We start from the raw sequence: 19,012 nt of genomic DNA, 5'->3' as shown, positions 1-19,012 counted from the left end.
AGAACTTGCTCGAATATGCTCTGCAGGCCCTTAAAAACAGCTTGACTTTTCTGCGCCTAAAGCCTAACAAGCAGAGTGGTGTTTGAGCCGTTTCCCAATCTCATGTTCTTCTGTTACCTCTGGAGTAGAATATAAATGATTCCCTCTCAGTGTATAGTGTATGCCAAGGGGCCTGCAGCGACCATAGTCCGGTCTAAAATTCCTCACTGCAAGCGCACCATAACTCAAGGCCTGACTGATAAATAAACAATGGAAAGCGCAGAATGTTGTGGAGCGTTACCTTGAATCCTCCACTTGGAGCACTGTGGAATATTACAGCCCAGTCACCACAAGGTGAGTACAGGAACTGATGGTGGTTGGCTTGTTTCTATCAAGACAAGCATGGTCCGTCTGTATAGTATTATATTTAGGAAGCTGAAGCCTTTGGGTGAGATGATTTTATGTCAGTCATGACTTCCTTGTCTCTGTCAGGTCAAGACACAATTAATTGAATGATATTGTGAATAATTCCATTTGCATGTGTAACATTGGTCTGTTGCTTGATCCAGATTGAAATGGCAGACTAACATTGGGGAAGATTGCAAAACAGTTTTAAAAGGCATTCATTGTCTGCATAGAATAAACCCTGATGACTTTTATGAATGTCACCATAAAATCAAATTTATCCATCAACTTGTGAAATATTTTGAGCTCTCTTTTTTTGTTTATTGTGACTGAATTTTCAGGATTTCAGTGAAACTTATTAATATTTATTTGTCAGATTTCCATGATATTACTTTCCCTATAAATGTTTACCTTCCCTTCAAGTTCAATCAGAATAATAATGGTTATCCTGACCTCTCATCAGATGTCATTAGTTTCTCAGAATTTATTTTTATTGAATACTTTTACCTAAAACCTACTGGCATCTTTGTTGGATTTGTTGGAATTATTCTTACTTTTTTTTTTTTTTTTTTTACAATATATAATTTTTTATATTAATTTTAATCAAAATTTCTGCAATCCTGTGTCAGAATCTTCAAAATATCTTATTATTGGAAACTTTAAAGGAGTCGGAAACTTTTGTGAAAATGTGAACATGCATGCTCTTCTCAATGAAAAAGAATATTATTGGCTTTTTCTCCCAGCCATCCATTTGTATTGTTGGATCACTATTCAAAAACTTGTGCTTCTGCCAAAAAACCTAGTATGGCTGAGATGACAAAATCATCACGGAGATTATCAAAGCTTACTATCTTAAAATCTCTTACACAGACTGGAAATATTTCTAGTTGCCTCAGGTTTTTTATGAAATAGAAAACGGGGGATGTTAAGGATTATATGTTAATATCGAGACACAATAACAGAAGTCAGGTGGATTCCTCTTTTGACTTGCAGTCTTCTTCTCAGACAGGTTCAAGCCCAGGAACCCATCTTTACAGTTGCTGACTTCCGCTGAAATGTGTCAGCTTGCCTTTTTGCTAAGGCTTGAATTTCTCTATAATCAAGCAAAGCAACTGTGATATATTGTTCTACTAGAAAGTGTCCATGTGAAATATTAGATTGTCTATCTGAGAACACTTAAAGCCCAAAGACTGTGCAGGCATTTATCAGGCAAATGAACATATTTTTCCATGAGAAATAATTGCTAGAAATATGTGGGCATTATATTATAATAAAGGTATTTATGAGCTTTCAATCTCACAGCTTCACTATGAGATATCTTTGAAAATTTGAAATCAGCTCCTGAGGCTTCAGGAGGAGGAGGAGAGGAGGGAGATAGGGTGAAGAGAAAGAGAGAGAGAGAGAGAGAGAGAGAGAGAGAGAGAGAGAGAGAGAGAGAGAGAGAGAGAGAGAGAGAGAGAGAGAGAGAGAGAGAGAGAGAGAGAGAGAGAGAGAAGAATGGAGGGAGAGATGTGGGAGTTGTGTTTTGCTTTCTTTTGCCATGGGTTACATTTATAATTATCTTGCTGGCATAAAATGGCCAAGAGGCTTTTTCAATAAAGGTGGGAGGCACACACTGTAAAGAGTATTACCTACAAATCAACACAGAACAAAAGAGAGGACTGCAAATAAGACTGTCTAAAGTACAAACTATATCCTCTCACAAGTGTGTTTAGTTCGAATATTCATTAACAACAGTAGCCACTGCTTGCACAGTTCTGTACAGCTGAGCATTGTGAGGGCTGATGATTTGAAGATGAGGTGAATGAGTCCATCTACTGACCTTCACTAGTGGTGAGTAAGCAGAGCCCGAGGAGTGAGCGAAAGATCTCCACAGCCACTTTCTCCAGGCACTGCTCTGCCTTTTGATGACTGGAAATAATCAGAGGGACTGAGCGAGAGAGTCATGATCACAGGCACACCACAGAAGAGAGGAGGATCTCAAATTGCTTTATTATCCTAGAACCCCTGTCCTCCAAAGGACTAGAAGTCAGTTTCTCAATACCATTCATCTTTTGTCCAACAGGCTGCGTCCAGAGAGGAGGTTGTGTCTAGTTCCTTTTCAACTTAGTCTGAATCCAGATGAGAGGATCCCGGCCTGGATAGTCTCATTATACACAGGCTACCCCACAGGTAATTTTAAGATCACAAAATGTACCTCTGCAATGTAAAATTGAGCATGAGTCAATTTTTTTCTCATTGCTAGTTTTAAGAACATTTAACTTTGGGAAACAATGTCTATTTTTTTGTCCATTACAGTGAATGTAGTTAAGCATCTTTATAAAACAGCTTGGATTGAACACTTTTTAATGGACAAATTTAAACCTAAAGCAAGCAGCTTTTCCTTAGCTTAGCATGACAACAGGTGTAGATTGTTTTTAATGCTTGTTTGGCATTAGACTGGCTCAAGAAAGCAGCATCCATCAGATTTTACTCTAGATTAGTGAATGAATACTTTCAGTTTCTGAATGTCAAACTATTCTTGTAATACCTTTGCAACTGAATGAAAATGACTCCTAAATATTCATCAGGTAGCATTTTTCTCTTTTGAATTATACATTAATCAGATTAGTGCAACAAAAAATTGTCAGTGAAATATCAAATATGAAATCACAGCATACTGCCACCATCGTAGCTGAATGCTAACGAGTCTCCTCCATGGATACTTTGGGACATCACTGAAATTCTTATTTGTTTGATTGAGAGTACAACAGTGCTCTGCACCACTCAGTGCTGCACCTCCTGCCTCTGAGTAACAGACAGTCAAACAGTAATCTAGGGCAAAGAGGCCTGAAAGGGAGACATATAGCACAAACCACAGATAGCCAAAGAAAGTGGAAATTTTGCTAAGAGGGAAGACAAGACGACAGGGCTCTGTGCGCGATTTCACTTTGGATTCGGGCCCTACAGGGAAATGTGGAAGCATAACTGACAGGACTTGCGTGGAGGAGTCGGCTCTATTCAATATATCTACGTAATGAATGCCACATACAGCGAGTGATGCACCAGTATAAATTCTCAAAGGTAAAATATCAGCATGATTAAGTTACCATCTGCTTTCTGATTTTGCAGAGGTTAAAAAAAAACTTCCAAAAAGTAGGAGCTTCTCATTTTCTACAGAACATAGTGGGAAAGTAGAAAAAAACCTAAATACACAATTAAGAAATTAAAAACTGCTGTGCTTGAAATGCAGTGTGGACATGTGAAAGAAGTCCCCTGCAGCAAAGAAAAAAAAATAGACACCAAGACAACTTTAGTTGAGATTTATTTCACATTTTTTGCTACATTCCTCTTTACTCAAATCTAGGGAGCGTAGGTGGGTCAGTTGTAATAGAAATACTTTATATCCAACTTCATATCAATATGTGCTACAAGTAAAAGTGATCTTAGAGTGGGTAGTACAATAAGCTTTAATCTGTTCAGTCATGTCCAAGACAAAAGCCTTGTCTTTAAAAAGAGTCCATATAAAAAAAATACATATACAATGCAAAAAAAAACAAAAAACAAAACTAAGCGGTCATGGACTCAGAGGAATACATGATCCAATTAAATGATCCTCAAGGTAGCACGAGTGTTAGTAGTTGATACTACCCAATGAAGCAAATATTGAGACATAATAATGATTAATTTATATTATTTACTGTGTATAGAAAGGTCTGTTTTCTGATTATACTAACGTCAATTGTGTTTTGTGGCATTATCCAGCAAAATAACTTCCATTTAAGTAAAAAAACAAAACACTTCATTGGTATCACAATGTTCAACATCATGTTAATTGTGGAAAAAAAAGAAGCTGTATTTAAACTGGTAACTGAGACATTCTGTACTGTAAGCAACACATCAGTGACCTTTTTACAGTGAAGGTTAAAAGCAACTTTGCCAATTTGCCAGTGACACAATAAAATCACCCGTGACAAGCTATATGCAACAAATTAAATCAGCAATAAAAGCCTGTTTTTAATTTAAGTGGACATAATAGAAATCATATTCAACCTAATGTAGGCTCTAAGTTTTAAAACAAACGTTGTTTGGGATTCCAGCATATATAAATCCTTTTTTTAAATTTAAATTGGGGGCTAAACAATCAAAAATGTCCTTGCAATCTCAAACTTATCAAATTTCTCATATCGTCTGATGTCAATAGACCTCCTGTTGCACTTCACTAGATGGTTCTCAAGTTTAAGAAAACAAAGACATCAATAAGGAAACAAAGAAAACCAGAGTCCACAGAGCTCTGCAGCGCTGAACTTTTGGCTGCCATGGAAAAGTCTAGCACCCCCTGCTGCTCAGGAGGTTTCTAGTCCAGCTGCTCCTGCTTTATCCTGTTTGAATTGGATCCTCGCTGACTTGTCCTCCTCAGTTCCCTTCTCAGGACGTACTCACTGAATTGGGATGAGTCCACTCCCCCGCCGCACGAGCCAGCGATCTCAAAGCCACGCTGTTGCAGACGCTCTAGAACCTGAGCGGGGGTAACGGGACAGAGGTCAGAAGTGAGTTCTGACATCAATCAAAAAAGGGCATCATCAGCATCCTGTATCAGAAGCGCTAACATTCAACTTTGAAAGTCAACCAGGTGGCCCAAAATGAGGTGGTCCTGTTTAACAGATCATTTACCAGTATTCAAGCTGCGCTAACATTTGGCCTGCGATGGGGATTGGGATTGGGATGAGACAATAGTCAGAGTTTCCACGAAAGAGACAGCCTCTCATTTTCATTGTTTTCTGGTGCATATGTGAGAATGTGTGTTTGCATGAGTGTGTGTAGCTGTTTCTGATGCTGCAGCCTTGCAGACATCTACAGACGTGTCCGGGGGGGAGGGGGGTGGGGGTGGCTGTAGGATCACATTCCATCGAAGAAGCCCCAGGGAGTGGTGAGGCTTTCTCTCTGCCACTTGGCTCAGTGTGGACTGCTCACTAAAACCCCCTCTTCCCATTTCTTCCCCAGCCCCGGGGCTCGAACCTCCGCCAAAACTACAAAGGTCCCCCTACTGCTGGCAGCTCTCTCTGTCCCCCCCTCCAACCCCCATCCCACCTTCTCTCAAACACCCCCCCCACCCCCCACCCTGCCTCCATTAGACGCAGATACAGCATCCACCGCCGGCGTGCTTTAATAACCAAACAGGATTATGGGCCCTGCCTGGGGACAACCCGCCAGGGAGCATGCTTACTCTCCTGCTCGCTCTCAGCGGCTCACACACTTCAGAAACAGGTTTGTTTGTGTGTTTTTTGGGAGCAAGATGGAGATTCGACTTCTTGAGATGGCGATACAGACCAAATAATTGTGAAGTCTTCTCAAATATGCCTCTTTTCCATCTTATATTGATGCTTAGGTATATGAGGGTTCTGCCATCATTGAATCAGTGGTATGTCAATATATAATCACGGACATACGATATTGCCAAATACATGTGGATTATGAAAAATGAATTGAAGTATTCTTGTTTGTATTGAAAGCATGGTTTTGCCAAGACCCCCATTATGCCAAAGAAAGGCTAACGTTTAATTCTTTATCTGGGGTAAAAGCATAACAGAAGGCGCCCAAGGTATATGTGGCTTTTCACAACTTTCTCGAAATATGAAGTGTGAATTACAACATTAAGGATCTTTAGAACAAGACTATCTTTATAACACATGCATGTGCAGACAATCAGGTATTACTTTGATAAGAAATCCAACTGAAGATGTGTTTTGTTTCCTATGTACTGCCAGAGTTGCTTGACTTTTTGAAATTTTGTCCAACAACCCTCTAAGGCAAAAAGGTAAATCTCATGCCCATAAATTGTTCACTTCCTCTTTTGGCTAATCAGTTTCCCATCTGTTCGCACATTTGTTCAACTTTTTACCATAACAGGTGTCAGTTCTTCCCTCATATGATGGATTGAAGTCCACCATCGCACAATTGCTGTCCCTTTTCTCCAGGTTGGTACTGGTGTCCACTTCTGATATGCCTTATGGATTCAAGTCTACATGTTTCGGACATTCAAAGATGTGAGAACCCTATTATAGGGGATGCGCCACATAGAAGATGGCCATCCACAAGCTCTGGAGCCAAAGTCGAAATCATTATTCTAGTCATATCACAGAAACTTAAAGATGGCGGTTGCTTTGAGTAATGATAGCTTGTTAAATTGATACTTTGATGAACTCATCAAAGAAAGAAATTTTCTGCGAGGCTGTTCCTGTGATTTCATTAGATTAAAAAGATAAGACTTTGCAGTCGGACACGAGTAAAATTCTAAAAGTACATCGAATAAGAGCAGATGAAAAGAAGCCGAAAAGCGGATCATGACCTCAGTTGATTCCTCAAGGTAAAAATGAGTGAGTAACATGATTTCCTGTAACCTCTGAGTGTTCCTGCTGCTGAATGAAATGCTGTAGCGGTTCCCTTTACCTGGACAGAGTTAAGGTGGCAGTATCCATTCAGTGGGAAGCGGATGACGTGCGTGGAGTCATGGTTCCAGCCAGCATTGACAGAATTGCACATGACATCACCAATTTCTGGAAACACATCTTCGATCAGAGCCTTGTCGCCACTGAGCGTGATCCTCTCGCCCAGGTCGGGTGCGACACGCACCACCAAACACTCGCAGGGGCGTGACACCCGGCCCAGCTCCTGGTCCTGGCGCCAGCGCTCCAGCTCCACCAGCATTGGCTGCAACTGAAAATATCGCGCCTCCTCGTACAGCAGACTGTAGTCCTGTAAAAGAGGCGGCGAAGAGCATCAATATCTTTGGACGTGACTAAATAACAAGATTTAATAGAGAAACATGACAGATTTTGTATATCACACACACACACACACACACACACACACACACACACACACACACACACACACACACACACACACACACACACACACACACACACACATTTTTAAAAAAACACTTCCTCCTTCCCGTTAAGGTAGGGGAAGGAGGAAGTGTTTGGAAGCTTTTAGCCCTCAGATTATTTTACCACACTAAAGAGAAAAATGACCAATAAACAGTGTAAGGTTGTGTTTTTGGAAGAAAAGAGGAATGCGGTACGACATGTGACACAGGGTAGAGGATCAGATCATCTACTTGCAGGACTGCAGGGCCTAAATCTCACCACAATCAAGTTTTCTCATGCTCCTCTAAAAATCTGCTGGATATGAATGTAGCCCACGCCTGAACTCGAGCCTGTCTTTTGTCTTTGCTTATTTTAGCTGACATACTTTCCAGTGATTGAGTCACACTGTGGACAGTCCATCAGATAATGCGGTTATTTGTTTTCTCCCAGGGCGAGTTAAGTAATTACTGACTAAATGACACATAAACGTAAAAAAGAAGGAATGATAATGTATCGTATACAGTGAGACTCACCCTGGATGGAAACTTTTCACATAACTATGAAGTGCAGACGGGGTTTAACACATGCAACATGATCATGGCTGCCAGGGGATTGATATGTTTGTCTTCATGCAAGCTTGTGGCTCACATATCTCAGATGAATCTTTGCCCACTAATAGCTTGTTTGCCCTGATGCTTTGTCTCCAGCATGGGAGCCATTTTCAGCAATTTAAAGAAGACCAAGGGTGATTCAAGGCCTTGGGATTCATTGTGCACACTAAATTGTAGGACTGCTGACTTGCTGATGGGACTTTACAGTCTCCAGGATGGACATCCACTTACTTTGAAGTCGTCTGGGATGAGGAGCTTGGACGTCCTGAGGAAGTTGAGGATGTAGCGGAACATGTGTCCATCCCTGTCAATGAAGTAGTGCTGCTTCAGGCTGTCCAGGACTATAGGCTCTGTGCCATCAAAGAGACGACCGATTCTGCCCGTAGAGAGGGAAGGGGTGAGGAGGGGAGGGAAGGGAAGAGGAGAAGCAGGGTTAACATTAACATTAACAATCTTCCTTTTTTTTTGCAAACATATGGTCATATTTTGGTAATCATGACCCGGTGAGGCACCCGCACGTCCACAACCATGTGACTCACTCCTTTAGTTAAAAAGCTTTTCACACCTTCATGCTCATATGCAAACATCACCAAGCTCAGACAGAAGTGAAGCCAAAAACATTAAAAACAGAGGTGGTCAAGAAGGTTATAGCCAGCTGGTGGTCGGTTGCCTGAGGCTGGGCGCCAGTCACCCTGGGGTCCAGGCTGGGAGCAACACCACAGCCCTCCCAGCCTCCAGATGGCCCCATGCCCTTTGGCCCTCCACTGCTGTTGTGACATCTGTCAACCAAGTTTCTTTTGTCTGTGCACTGCATTCGGCACTTAAAACACCCACAAATTGTTTACCACTCCAAATAACTGTGGGCTTTTCTTCAAAGGGAAACATTTCCTGATGCTGAATGATAAAACCAACCGATGCTGCAGATGTTTTTCTGGATGGAAGGAGCAATTGTTTTATATCATCTTGTTTCCCTCTAATTTTGGACTTTAAAAAGATGTAACACTTGATTGTTTAAATGGTGGGCATTCTGACACTGATCAAATACAGCAAGACAAAAATACAAACTTTATGCCATCACGCATTTACATTCACATCAAACACAGATGCTTGGCACAAGCAGACTCACCGGGATTCTGGAAATTTTGTTAAGGTGGCCAGACTGCTGGTGTACATGTGTCCGCCTACATCAATGTGCACAGGGGCATTGGACTTGGTGAGCTGTGCAGGCGTTGGAATGCCCTGGTTACTCAAGGGAGACACTGGTGACCGCGTGATCATGGGCCTGGACATGCTGGAGCGATTATCCTGTGGAGCACAACAAATATTATCACACAGGTAGATGAAAATGACTGTAAGGCGTGCACAATTCTGCTTTCCTGCTGTGGATTAAGGTGTTTTTAATGATGTGACACAATCAGAGAACATTCAATGATAGATTTCGAGCATTTTAGTTTAATTATTGAACACAAAAATGTAAACAATCCATGCAACGCAATACACTGCACAGACAAAAGTGAAAGGAAAGACTTTCCCTTTTTGTAAGTTAGAGCAGCCTGACCTTGACCTGAATGCTGCTACAATCCACCAACATCCACTCCTGTGGGCCATAATCTCCAAAATCAAATTAATTTGGGAGCATCAATCTCATCGTCTTGGAAATGAGGTATAATGGCTCTCGAATTGGATATTGTAATAGGATTTGGGGGAACTGCCTCTTGTTAACCTACAAACACCATTAGTAGACAAATTCTATTAAGCTTTTGGGAGAAAATGACTTCAACCTCTAAAAGTTTACGCGTAACAGTGAAGAAAACGTCCAACAACTAAAGTACTACAAAGTCAGATGCAAACAAAACAGAAAAAAAAAGAAGAAGATTGAGAGTAAATTAAAGAAACAGTAAAATTCATCAGTGCGCATCTACATTAAAGGACAGCAGAGAGGTGATCCGTTCCCGTCGCTCCTCCACTTATTCTCTTCTTTTTTTTTCCTCTCTCTCTCCGAACACACAACTTCAGAATTTTACGCGTTTACCTGCGCCGGCATCACTGTGGTTGGAGATGAAGTCACCGAATGGTCATTTTGCTTGAGAGAGGCTGCGGGAACGGGTTCTGCTCGGACTGCGAACATCAGCGGGGGCTCCCTGCACTCCGCCGCCCGCATCGGGAGCCGCTTGAGGGACGCGTGAACGGACTCGTCCGCGGAACTGATTGGACGCGGTCGCTTTCTCGTTTTCTGATGCGTTAAGTCCATGATGTCCGTTTCGTCCATTACTACGCAGACTTGAACAGATAGATCGGTGGGGTTTTTTTTTTCCTTTTCCCGACACACTGATGTGTAGATGCGTAAAAAAAAACAAAAAAAAACAACAACAACAAAAACAAAACAAAACGCGGGGTTGGCGAACACCGGGAGGAGAGCGGAACCGTGGCTGTTACGCGCAGCGGCTTCTTTGCAATGGCTGGGAGAAGTCAAAGCCCCCGACAACATTAGCATCGCAGCGCCTGCGGCTCTTTTTGGGCTGTCGCTGTCTCAGTTGGCAGGTGTGTCGCATTGTCACTATAAAAAAACAAAAACAAATCGTCCCTAAACAAAAGATGATCATCTGGTTATGGATGTCGGGTCAGCGCACACATCTGGAACCCTCGCATCTGGCCTTTGCCCTTTGGAAGCAGCGTTTCTGCTGGCGGTGGTCCTCCTGGTGCCCATTTTTTTTTTAAAAAAAAGAAAAGAAAAACACCTTCCTTCAGCACCACAGACACACAATGTCCAAAAGACAGCGAAATTACCCCCCCAAACGGCGACCAACCCACTCATCCAACCGGACTATAAATGGCCCTTTAATATCCTCCACCCACAAACACACACATCACTCAACAACACCTGACTGATGATGATATTTCCTGTCACAAACAAAAAAAAAAAAAAAAAAACAGTAACAGTATCTTCACTCATCCAGATGCACATAGAGACTCTTCTCTTAATTTTTTTACATACTATCACTGATAATGCAAGTGTCCTTTATTTGCACAAAGAAACATCAAAGCTAAGTACTGTATCTCATCACTCCATAACCACACCGCACCCCTCAGAGAACACATGAGCACTTGTAACATCTTTCAGATCTGCTTCTCACTGGCTCTGCATCAGCATTGCAAAACCACCACCCTAATGACTTCATGGAATAGAAAACCAGACCACAACATGCCTGAATGCTGTCAGAAAAAGTACTGCCACAGCACTCTTCTGGACTTTAAAAAAATTTTTATGTAGAAAATGCTGGGAATCCACAAATTTTAATAACATTCAGATTAAAATTAATTAGCTCAACCACTGGCCCTAAAACATCCACATCCCTGCTTCTCATTGGCAGTGTGAGTTTCACACCTACATACCCAATTAGCAATTAAGCTTGCCTTTGAGTGCAGGCCTCCAATGCAGTGTGTGTGATCCTGGTCTGATTTGCATGCCGCTTGTGCACGCGCTGATAAGCGCAGGCAGCAGCCATACATAGTTTTAAAATTCAACTCCAGAATCCCTCGCAGAAGGCAAAGGGGCCTGCAGGGCAAAAGAGAGAGAAATCACATGGCTGCTCTTCAAAAGGGGACCTGTGTAAGGCAGCCGGCAAAGTGCGTGGGATCACACTCAGAATGCAGGTAATTTGTTCCCTGACTAATTTGTGGAGATGATGTGTGTGTGTGTGTGTTGCTGTGTGTGTGTGTTTGAATGTGTGCCTGTGGAGAGTAAGTTCTGAAAACAGCTTGGTGGAATTGGATTTCCTCAAAGCCTTGTCATCGCAAAGGTGGATTGAGTGTAAAATCTGTGAGGCATTATGGAAAATTGCAGGGGAAAGAGAAGAGAGACTGAAAGAGACCGGGTGGGAGAGTGGGTGGGTGAGATGTAGAAGGGGGTAGTAGGTTGTGGGAAAGAACACTTATATCACAAAATCACTCAAGAGTTTTTAGAAGTACATCTGTGTGAGTGGATCTTTCCTCTGCATCGAATCTCCTATACTGTCATGCCTTAACCTGAAGAACAGTTCAAAGGTCACTTCTTCCTCATCATCCACCAGTGCAATGGTGGACGGATGAGTGATGTACATTCATTCATCGGCTATCAGCTCCAGATGTGCACAGCAGAACCTCCACCACAACAGTTTTCCTGCCATTTTGCATTTGGCACAATATTGCACAAAAAAATCTCCCGTGCGACTGTGTTTGTTGAAAAGTCCCCAAAGTTTCCAGCCTTTGTGAAACAAGTTGAAACGTATGTGTTTAGCGAATTTGCTCGTTTACCCAGCTTGTGTAGTTTTGCTGCACCACAGTATGCACAAACAAATCTAAAACAGGCGCATTGCATCAGAGCCCGCGGAGAACTTTTGCTGCTCCAGTTACTCCTTGTTTTTCCATCACAGGTCAGAAGTCTTTCAAGCCTTTTATGCAAAATCATCAGTTTAACATCTTCTCCACAACTCAAAAGGCAAACCGTGTAGCTCTGTTTACACCTTCACACAACGAATGCGGGGTATCACGCACAAAGTGCTCCCAAAACCTAAGCAAGTTCCTGTCAGCTAGTGCTTTAATCAAACGGTCAGAGCTTCGACATATCGCACAAGACACAATTAGCATTTCAGATCAGAGCATTAACATTCAGTTTGAGGCAGGCAGACTGGTATTTACATAATCTGGATGAGTTGTCTCTGCTTTGTTGCCCGTGGCCATTTGTTTCAAATGTCCACGCACTGACAACTGCAGACGATGGGTTAACTTCAGTCACTACCAGCTGTAAAGGCAGAAAATAACAGGTAGGAAGACTGTCACAGCAGAACGGCCTGAGTGAATACTGTAGGCTGGTCGTCTGGGCAGGTGGGGAATTTAGAAAAGGCCATGTGATGTAAATTCTCACTCAGTGCCATGGCTAGAGCATCTTTAAACATTTAAATAAATGTTCAGACGTTACTGGCAGGATGTTCTTTTCTCTGTCATGACATCTTGAAACCTATTGATTTTTGGATATATAAGCATTTCTCTCAAGAACAGCAGTAGCTTATTAAGGATGTGGTAAAAAAAAACAAAAAAACAAAACCAAATGCAGAAATGCATGTAATTGAAAGAATTCGTTTGGAATCAAGTGAAAAGGATAAAAAGTTTGTTTTGAAGATTAAAAGTTAAGGCCAAACAGGCTCAGCTAAAAATAAATTAGATTAGTTTGGATGAAGTCATTTTTATTTGTGGATTATGGTTAATAAGTCTGTGGTTGAGAACTAGTAATTTCTCAAGGCTGGAGTTTCTCTGTTAAAGTGACAATCGGAAAACTATACAAAGTTTTATGTTGGTTTTTTTTTTTTTTTTTTTACATCTAAGCATCAAACAGGAACAGGAACTATTCTGTCTGTTTCTTTCCCTACAAGTTAAAGCTTTAACCCTGCATCAGCATCACTCTTTGTGGAGCAGCAGCACATCACAGATATGAGGAAGTGTGACTGGTGCCTGGTGGCTGCAGGCTGTTGGAGGCAGTAGTAAATGTCCCCCCAGCCAGCAGTGGCACAATTATTAATGAAATACAGTAACGATAATTTTCCACCATGAGTTTCAATTTACCAGTAAACCACTGACTGGGGAGTGATTTTGACGAATGTAATATGGCCTTTTAAAAACGTGTCTTCTATCGCTGAACCTTTTGTTAGGTGGAATTTGACTGGGGAACACTCGGACAGATCCTCTCCAGTAAGGAAAAGGGGGGGTTTTGTTAATACAGCGCCATCAAGTGATCAATCCTGACAACACCTTGATCTATTTATTTATTTCTGCGCCCACTAAAACTGGTGATACCAAGTGTTTTCTTACTTTATTTATGTGACGTGAACTCGGAGGGTTTGGGGTAAATTAAGTGCCCCTTAAAACCTCGTATTTCATTCAATATGTTGATATTTGCTGAACTAATTCGGATTTTTTTTTTTAAATTGAGAATGTAACGTGAAATTTTAAAGTGTTGAGCGTCGTGATCATCAGCATATATTTATTTCCGTCGTACATGGTGGTATGGATGGAAAAGGTCCGCATTATTACTTTGCAAACTATTTGCCCATTTTATTTCCCGACTCGGATCTTGGAGGCGATTACGCACGGCATGGTCAGATATCCAAGAAAAGACACAAATTCCCCCAGCCCTCGTCATCGATGTCATTTACATAAGTCCCTTAACAGTTGTTCGGCTTGTGTTTAAGGATGTTTCACAGATTCTGTATTGACGTATGTAAAGACCTACATCCTGTATAAGAGAAAACGAAAAAAGGCCTGCGGCAAACTTACTCCACAATGGCGCCTTTCATTGGAAGATCTGGAGCAGCCAGGAACTACAACTGTTTCGCGACAAAATTTCAAAAGGCTACAAAAAATCTGAACGGAAACTACAAATGCGGATTTGAGCAAGTTAAGAGCAAGTTCTAAGGCGACTGCGACACGGAAACGGTGATATGTTCGGGGCTGAAAACGCACCGGGAGCGAATTCGCACGGTGGACAAGAGTGTTTACTCGACAATATCGCAATCTAATCCACAGTTCGTTTGGACACGGATGTGGCAAAGCCTTTTGTATTACTACCAAACGAATACATTTCTACAGTAACTGTGGAACAATAGCCAGGAAGTGGTTAAATATTTTTAAGAACTGTACCGCTCGAATCACTTGGCACATGCGTAAAAGCTGCTGCGCCTCAATGTCCCAGTCCATCCAGCCGCGGTAAGAAACAGCAAACCAAATAAACCGCTTACCTGAAACATAGAGCGGCATAAAATATCTTTATGTGCACCTTTTCCCTCCGATTTGGCTCACGATCTGCTTCTCTTCCTACACCAGTGAGAAATGCAATAGCTTGGCTAAGGTAGACAGAACAAAATACAGAGAATACTTGCTCCAGGGCTCCGAAACCCCTCAAGGCAAAGATCAGGATACAATTAGCTCATGTCTCTGCCCCAGTCTAAACCAATCTGCAGAATAAAAACTCCGAGCAAAGGAAAATGCATTACAGCAGCAGTGCCTCAGTCATTCTTGAGTTTATGTTTTCATAAAATCAAATATAGAATTGTTATTTATTTATTTATTTTTGCGTTTACAACACCCTCACTCATCCTGCATCCAACTTGCCTATTGCCCCCCTCTTGCAGAGAAGCTGATTTTAATCGTTATGATTAGTTTTGATGTAACGTTCCCTCGGGCGATTCCTACAAATGGATGGAGTGTTTCTTTGCCAGGGAGGAAAAGCAGCAGATGATGATAATTATATAGATTGTTGGTGGAGTCCTTTGATTTTTTTTTCTCCCCCACTCTCAGATATCTAACCTTCGTCAACACATGCCATATTCACCGCATGTGCATTAAGCAACTTGTTGATTAGGATGGAACTTATTAAATTAATGGAATGTGGTTAATGGAATTCTCATTCTGGAGTTTCTCTTTTGTAATCTCCACAGTCTCTTTCCTCCCTTTGGACAGCCTCCATAACGTAGTTGTATAAATAAGCACTTGCAGCTTGCCTTGCCCCAATCAAGTCTGAATCAGTGCCTGAGGGTGATGTGCGAGCTCATTTCAAATGCTCAACCATGCATGATTTTAGGAAGATTGGAGCTTTCTAGATGTACTTGTGGGATGCAGGAAAGGAATTCCATGTTTAAAGTGTTTCCTTTTGAAGAATTCTTTCATGTGAACATGTGTCATTATTAAGTCCAAGTCAAGAGTCTTCTCATTTCGTGCAAATATGGACATAGACTTGACAAAATCATGTGTTACTCTCAGTAACACATTGTAGAAAAAAAGCCTGAAGAATTCACTCTTGCGCCCCCTACCGTTGAGAGCGACAACTTTTCTAAGAGCATCCATGAAACCAAGTTTATTTGTCCATGTTATTGTAACATTACCCAACTTTAAAAGCACAAGAAGTCAGGAAAAGTACACAGAAAGCATTCATTTTAAATAAATATATACAACCAGGCTGTGTTTTCAGATGTTCATCCAGGGAGAAAACTGGATCCAAGTTTCTTCTGAAGTTCAAGCAAGAGTAGAAAGGAGACTTGCCATGAGAAGGGACTGGTGACTGATGGATACAAACAAAAGCATTTTCTAATCCTGAACATCAAAAGAGCTTCTCTCTCAGACCATCTTTTCTTAATGATAAACAGAATGCTTTTTGAGAGAGGACCAGTTATCCATCGCCCATTCGATCCAGGGACCATTAAACTTTCCACTTTTTGACCAGCATATCCCACAGAAAAACAAACACAGGATTAAACCGTTGCAATGAAGTGATTTTCCCCAGAGGATACCGTCTGGCGCACGATACACCAAAGCTAAACTACCACTATATACACACTCACACAGACATTTTTATGCCATTAGTCTGACAAACAAATAGTGAAACAAAGAACACCCCAGGCCTTAAGGTCCCATACGTTATCCATTTTCCACGCAAATGGAGCCGACGTATAATGGGATCCTCTTATTTCTGTATTAAAAATATGCATCAGATGTTGTTGAAACTATCTAGCGAGGATCTTTTAATACATGTGGTGTTTGATACCCCAAAACAAAGCCATTCTTCTAATGCCGCTGTGAATGGGTCGTATTTTCCTTGGATCTAGATCTAAACTGCTACAGCAGCAACAGCAGGCGAGCACTGGCTGGCTGCACCATAGTTTGGTGGACAAATTATCCAGATTGGTTGCAGATGTGAATTTGCCCCAAACAGAAACTGCCCAACCTGCATGAGATCATAGGGCTCTATGCTCACATACAGACAATGGAGAGGAAAACATTGCCGCTCCCTGGAATGTTAAGAAAATGGTTGCATGTAAAAAAAAAAACTTTTTTTAATCCATTATTTCTGTCTCAATATTGACACTCCAGGGAAACAAGACAAAGTACCTTATTTACATAAAAGATAAAATGAACTCTTTACGGTCACACATCTACACTGTAATGAACATTTATCTGGTATTAACAAGAACTTTAATGTTGGATTTTGAACAATTTAAACAGTAGGTGATAAATTCCACATTCTAGAATTTTGGCACAAGTGTATATTTTAATACCCCAAGACTAACATAAAATCATTTTCTGACATTTATTGTGAGTATCAGATAATATTTCAGTCAACTGTTGCACTTGGCCTTCCAAGACCTTGCAAACCAGCCAGTATGGACTAAGACATGTTGCTTTTGCCTCAGACCATGTTAATAATTGCTGCAACACCCGACACACCCATCTAATAGCCTGCGGTTATATAAAGCAATGAGATGATTGAGAAGAGAAAGTGCTGAAGCTGCCCTGCCCAGCAGTGTTGTGCAGTTTTAGGCCTAAACTGTTCATCAAATATTATATTTGGCTCTGTGAAATAAATTGCATTTCTGAAGAATGCCTCTATTGTTACATCTTAGTCCTAGTCATGCCATCAGGTTTAAGACTAGAGGCAAAACATTAACAAAGGTAATTATCCAACAGAGGGGATCATTTAGTCAGTTGGTAATAGCAAACAGTGTAGACACACTTGCCTGTGCACTATGCTTGAGTCACTGTTCACACTCGGCTTCACAGACTTCAGGTATGTGAAGTCAGTGGGAGGTGGGTCCATGTCTGTGGTGTGGTTGTAAAAACTTACAAAGGAAGCATGACACACACAATTCCATTTTGCTCATGACATTTTCTGTTTTTCATTAAAAAAACAACAAAAATAAATACAAGAAAGTTAAACCGATAATTATATTGATAGCTGCTGTTAAGAAAAGATGAGGATCCCCATCATTTGCAGGTCCAAACCCACCCATCCCACCCTCGGTGGACTGAGGAGACGATGACACCGCTGTGACGGGAAGAGAGACAAGAGGCGGGGGCCACTTCGGTAATGCTGGGAGGCTCTAATAAAATGTAATCCTATTATATGGTTCCCACTAGAGGGCAACAATAATAAAGGTTTCCCTAATAACAGAAGAAGACCTAACCCAAATGGAAAACAGCTCCTCCGGTCAAGTCCCACACTTGTACATATATCCTCTCATTAACCCAATTGCTGTGGGGCCACAATACACCGACAGGCCTTTGAGATTTAAGTTGTGATGGCGAGGCAAGAGTTAAGTCAAACAAATGTGTTTCATCAAACTCCAGTTTGGGCTGCTCTGCATAAAGGAATTGAGGAGGGAGGGTGGGGGGGTTGAGGGTGGAAGTGAGGGAATGTGTGTGAGTGGGAAGTTGGAAGCAAAGCCCCGAGGACACCAATCAGAATCTCTCCACCCTCCCTCTCTGCATTGAAGCCACTGGGGTCTCAGGTGTGTGTTACATGAGCTAATACCGACAAAACTTGATTGTTTGTTGGAGTAATCAGAGTTTGGTAAATTACCATTTTGGAAATGATAGTCCTATCATTGGAAAACAAAATCACAGAATAGTAGAATCCAAATGGTTATGAAGTTTAATTCTTCCTTGTGGGCTGATAGGAATGAAATATTTCCTAGTATTAAAGTTAAAAAAAAGAGGAATTTTACAATATCTGCAAGAGAAAGTGGCGTTCTTTGGCTAATATTTACAAGGAATGGCAATCTATTGGAAGAAAAAGATGTCATGTTCATATGATTTGCTAATGTAATGAATGAGTTATGCCGCTCCCCAGCTATCTCACATGAGTGCAGTAAAAAATATTCATCACAAGTGACATGGTGAGTGAGAGCATCAATCATGTTCTCAAGACAGCTTGAGTTATTAAGTGAGCCAATGTTATAGCATTACAAAACCCAGAATAACAAGTTATTTATCTCCCTGTGTGTGTGTGTGTGTGTGTGTGTGTGTGTGTGTGTGTGTGTGTGTGTGTGTGTGTGTGTGTGTGTGTGTGTGTGTGTGCGTGTGTTTGTGAAAGTGAAGCTGGGTGTGTCTCCTGTTTGTGTGTATGACAGCATCAGACAGTGTGAGAGTGTCACATGCCTTCCTGTTCCTGCACCACCCTCCACCCCCAGAGCGGCACACTCAAGGCAGTTTCCAGAATCAAACAATTTCACGCAGCTACTGGAGGAGGAAATGAACTGAGCCCAGAGCAATAATAAAATTATACAAATGTTATTACAGACTCGCCTGCTACTGTCCTACTTTAATTCAAATTTGGGCACTCCAGGCAGCGCTGGTGGCGGA

The 19,012-nt window shown here is 41.5% G+C and overlaps 1 protein-coding gene across 3 annotated transcripts; it reads right to left on the bottom strand.

Annotated features, from left to right (window-relative positions):
- Window positions 1-3,671: 3,671 nt before the first annotated feature.
- Window positions 3,672-14,843, bottom strand: LOC137612239 (BTB/POZ domain-containing protein KCTD1). 3 transcript variants are annotated; one of them, XM_068340667.1, is made up of 5 exons: window positions 14,617-14,843; window positions 8,973-9,151; window positions 8,078-8,222; window positions 6,814-7,119; window positions 3,672-4,882 (listed from the first exon to the last, which is right to left on the bottom strand). In XM_068340667.1, exons 1-5 carry the CDS (start codon window positions 14,623-14,625, stop codon window positions 4,721-4,723), a joined length of 801 nt encoding a protein of 266 aa, XP_068196768.1. In that variant the 5' UTR covers window positions 14,626-14,843; the 3' UTR covers window positions 3,672-4,720. The 3 variants fall into 3 exon arrangements, with proteins under 3 accessions (XP_068196768.1, XP_068196770.1, XP_068196767.1); XM_068340669.1 differs by lacking the exon at window positions 14,617-14,843 and adding an exon at window positions 14,156-14,414; XM_068340666.1 differs by lacking the exon at window positions 14,617-14,843 and adding an exon at window positions 9,879-10,906.
- Window positions 14,844-19,012: the final 4,169 nt, after the last annotated feature.

The sequence above is a fragment of the Antennarius striatus genome, chromosome 18 (genome assembly GCF_040054535.1).
Source record: "Antennarius striatus isolate MH-2024 chromosome 18, ASM4005453v1, whole genome shotgun sequence".
NCBI lineage: Eukaryota > Metazoa > Chordata > Actinopteri > Lophiiformes > Antennariidae > Antennarius > Antennarius striatus.
The sequence above is the reverse complement of the archived record's forward strand: the minus strand, read 5'-3'. Positions and strand labels throughout refer to the sequence as shown.

Coding starts and splice junctions, on each gene's coding strand:
- LOC137612239 (XM_068340666.1), bottom strand. CDS start 10,340: ATGCTAATGTTGTCGGGGGCTTTGACTTCTCCCAGCCATTGCAAAGAA. Junction 9,152..9,878: donor CCACAGTGATGCCGGCGCAG/GTAAACGCGTAA, acceptor TGTGCTCCACAG/GATAATCGCTCCAGCATGTC. Junction 7,120..8,077: donor TCATCCCAGACGACTTCAAA/GTAAGTGGATGT, acceptor CCTCTTTTACAG/GACTACAGTCTGCTGTACGA.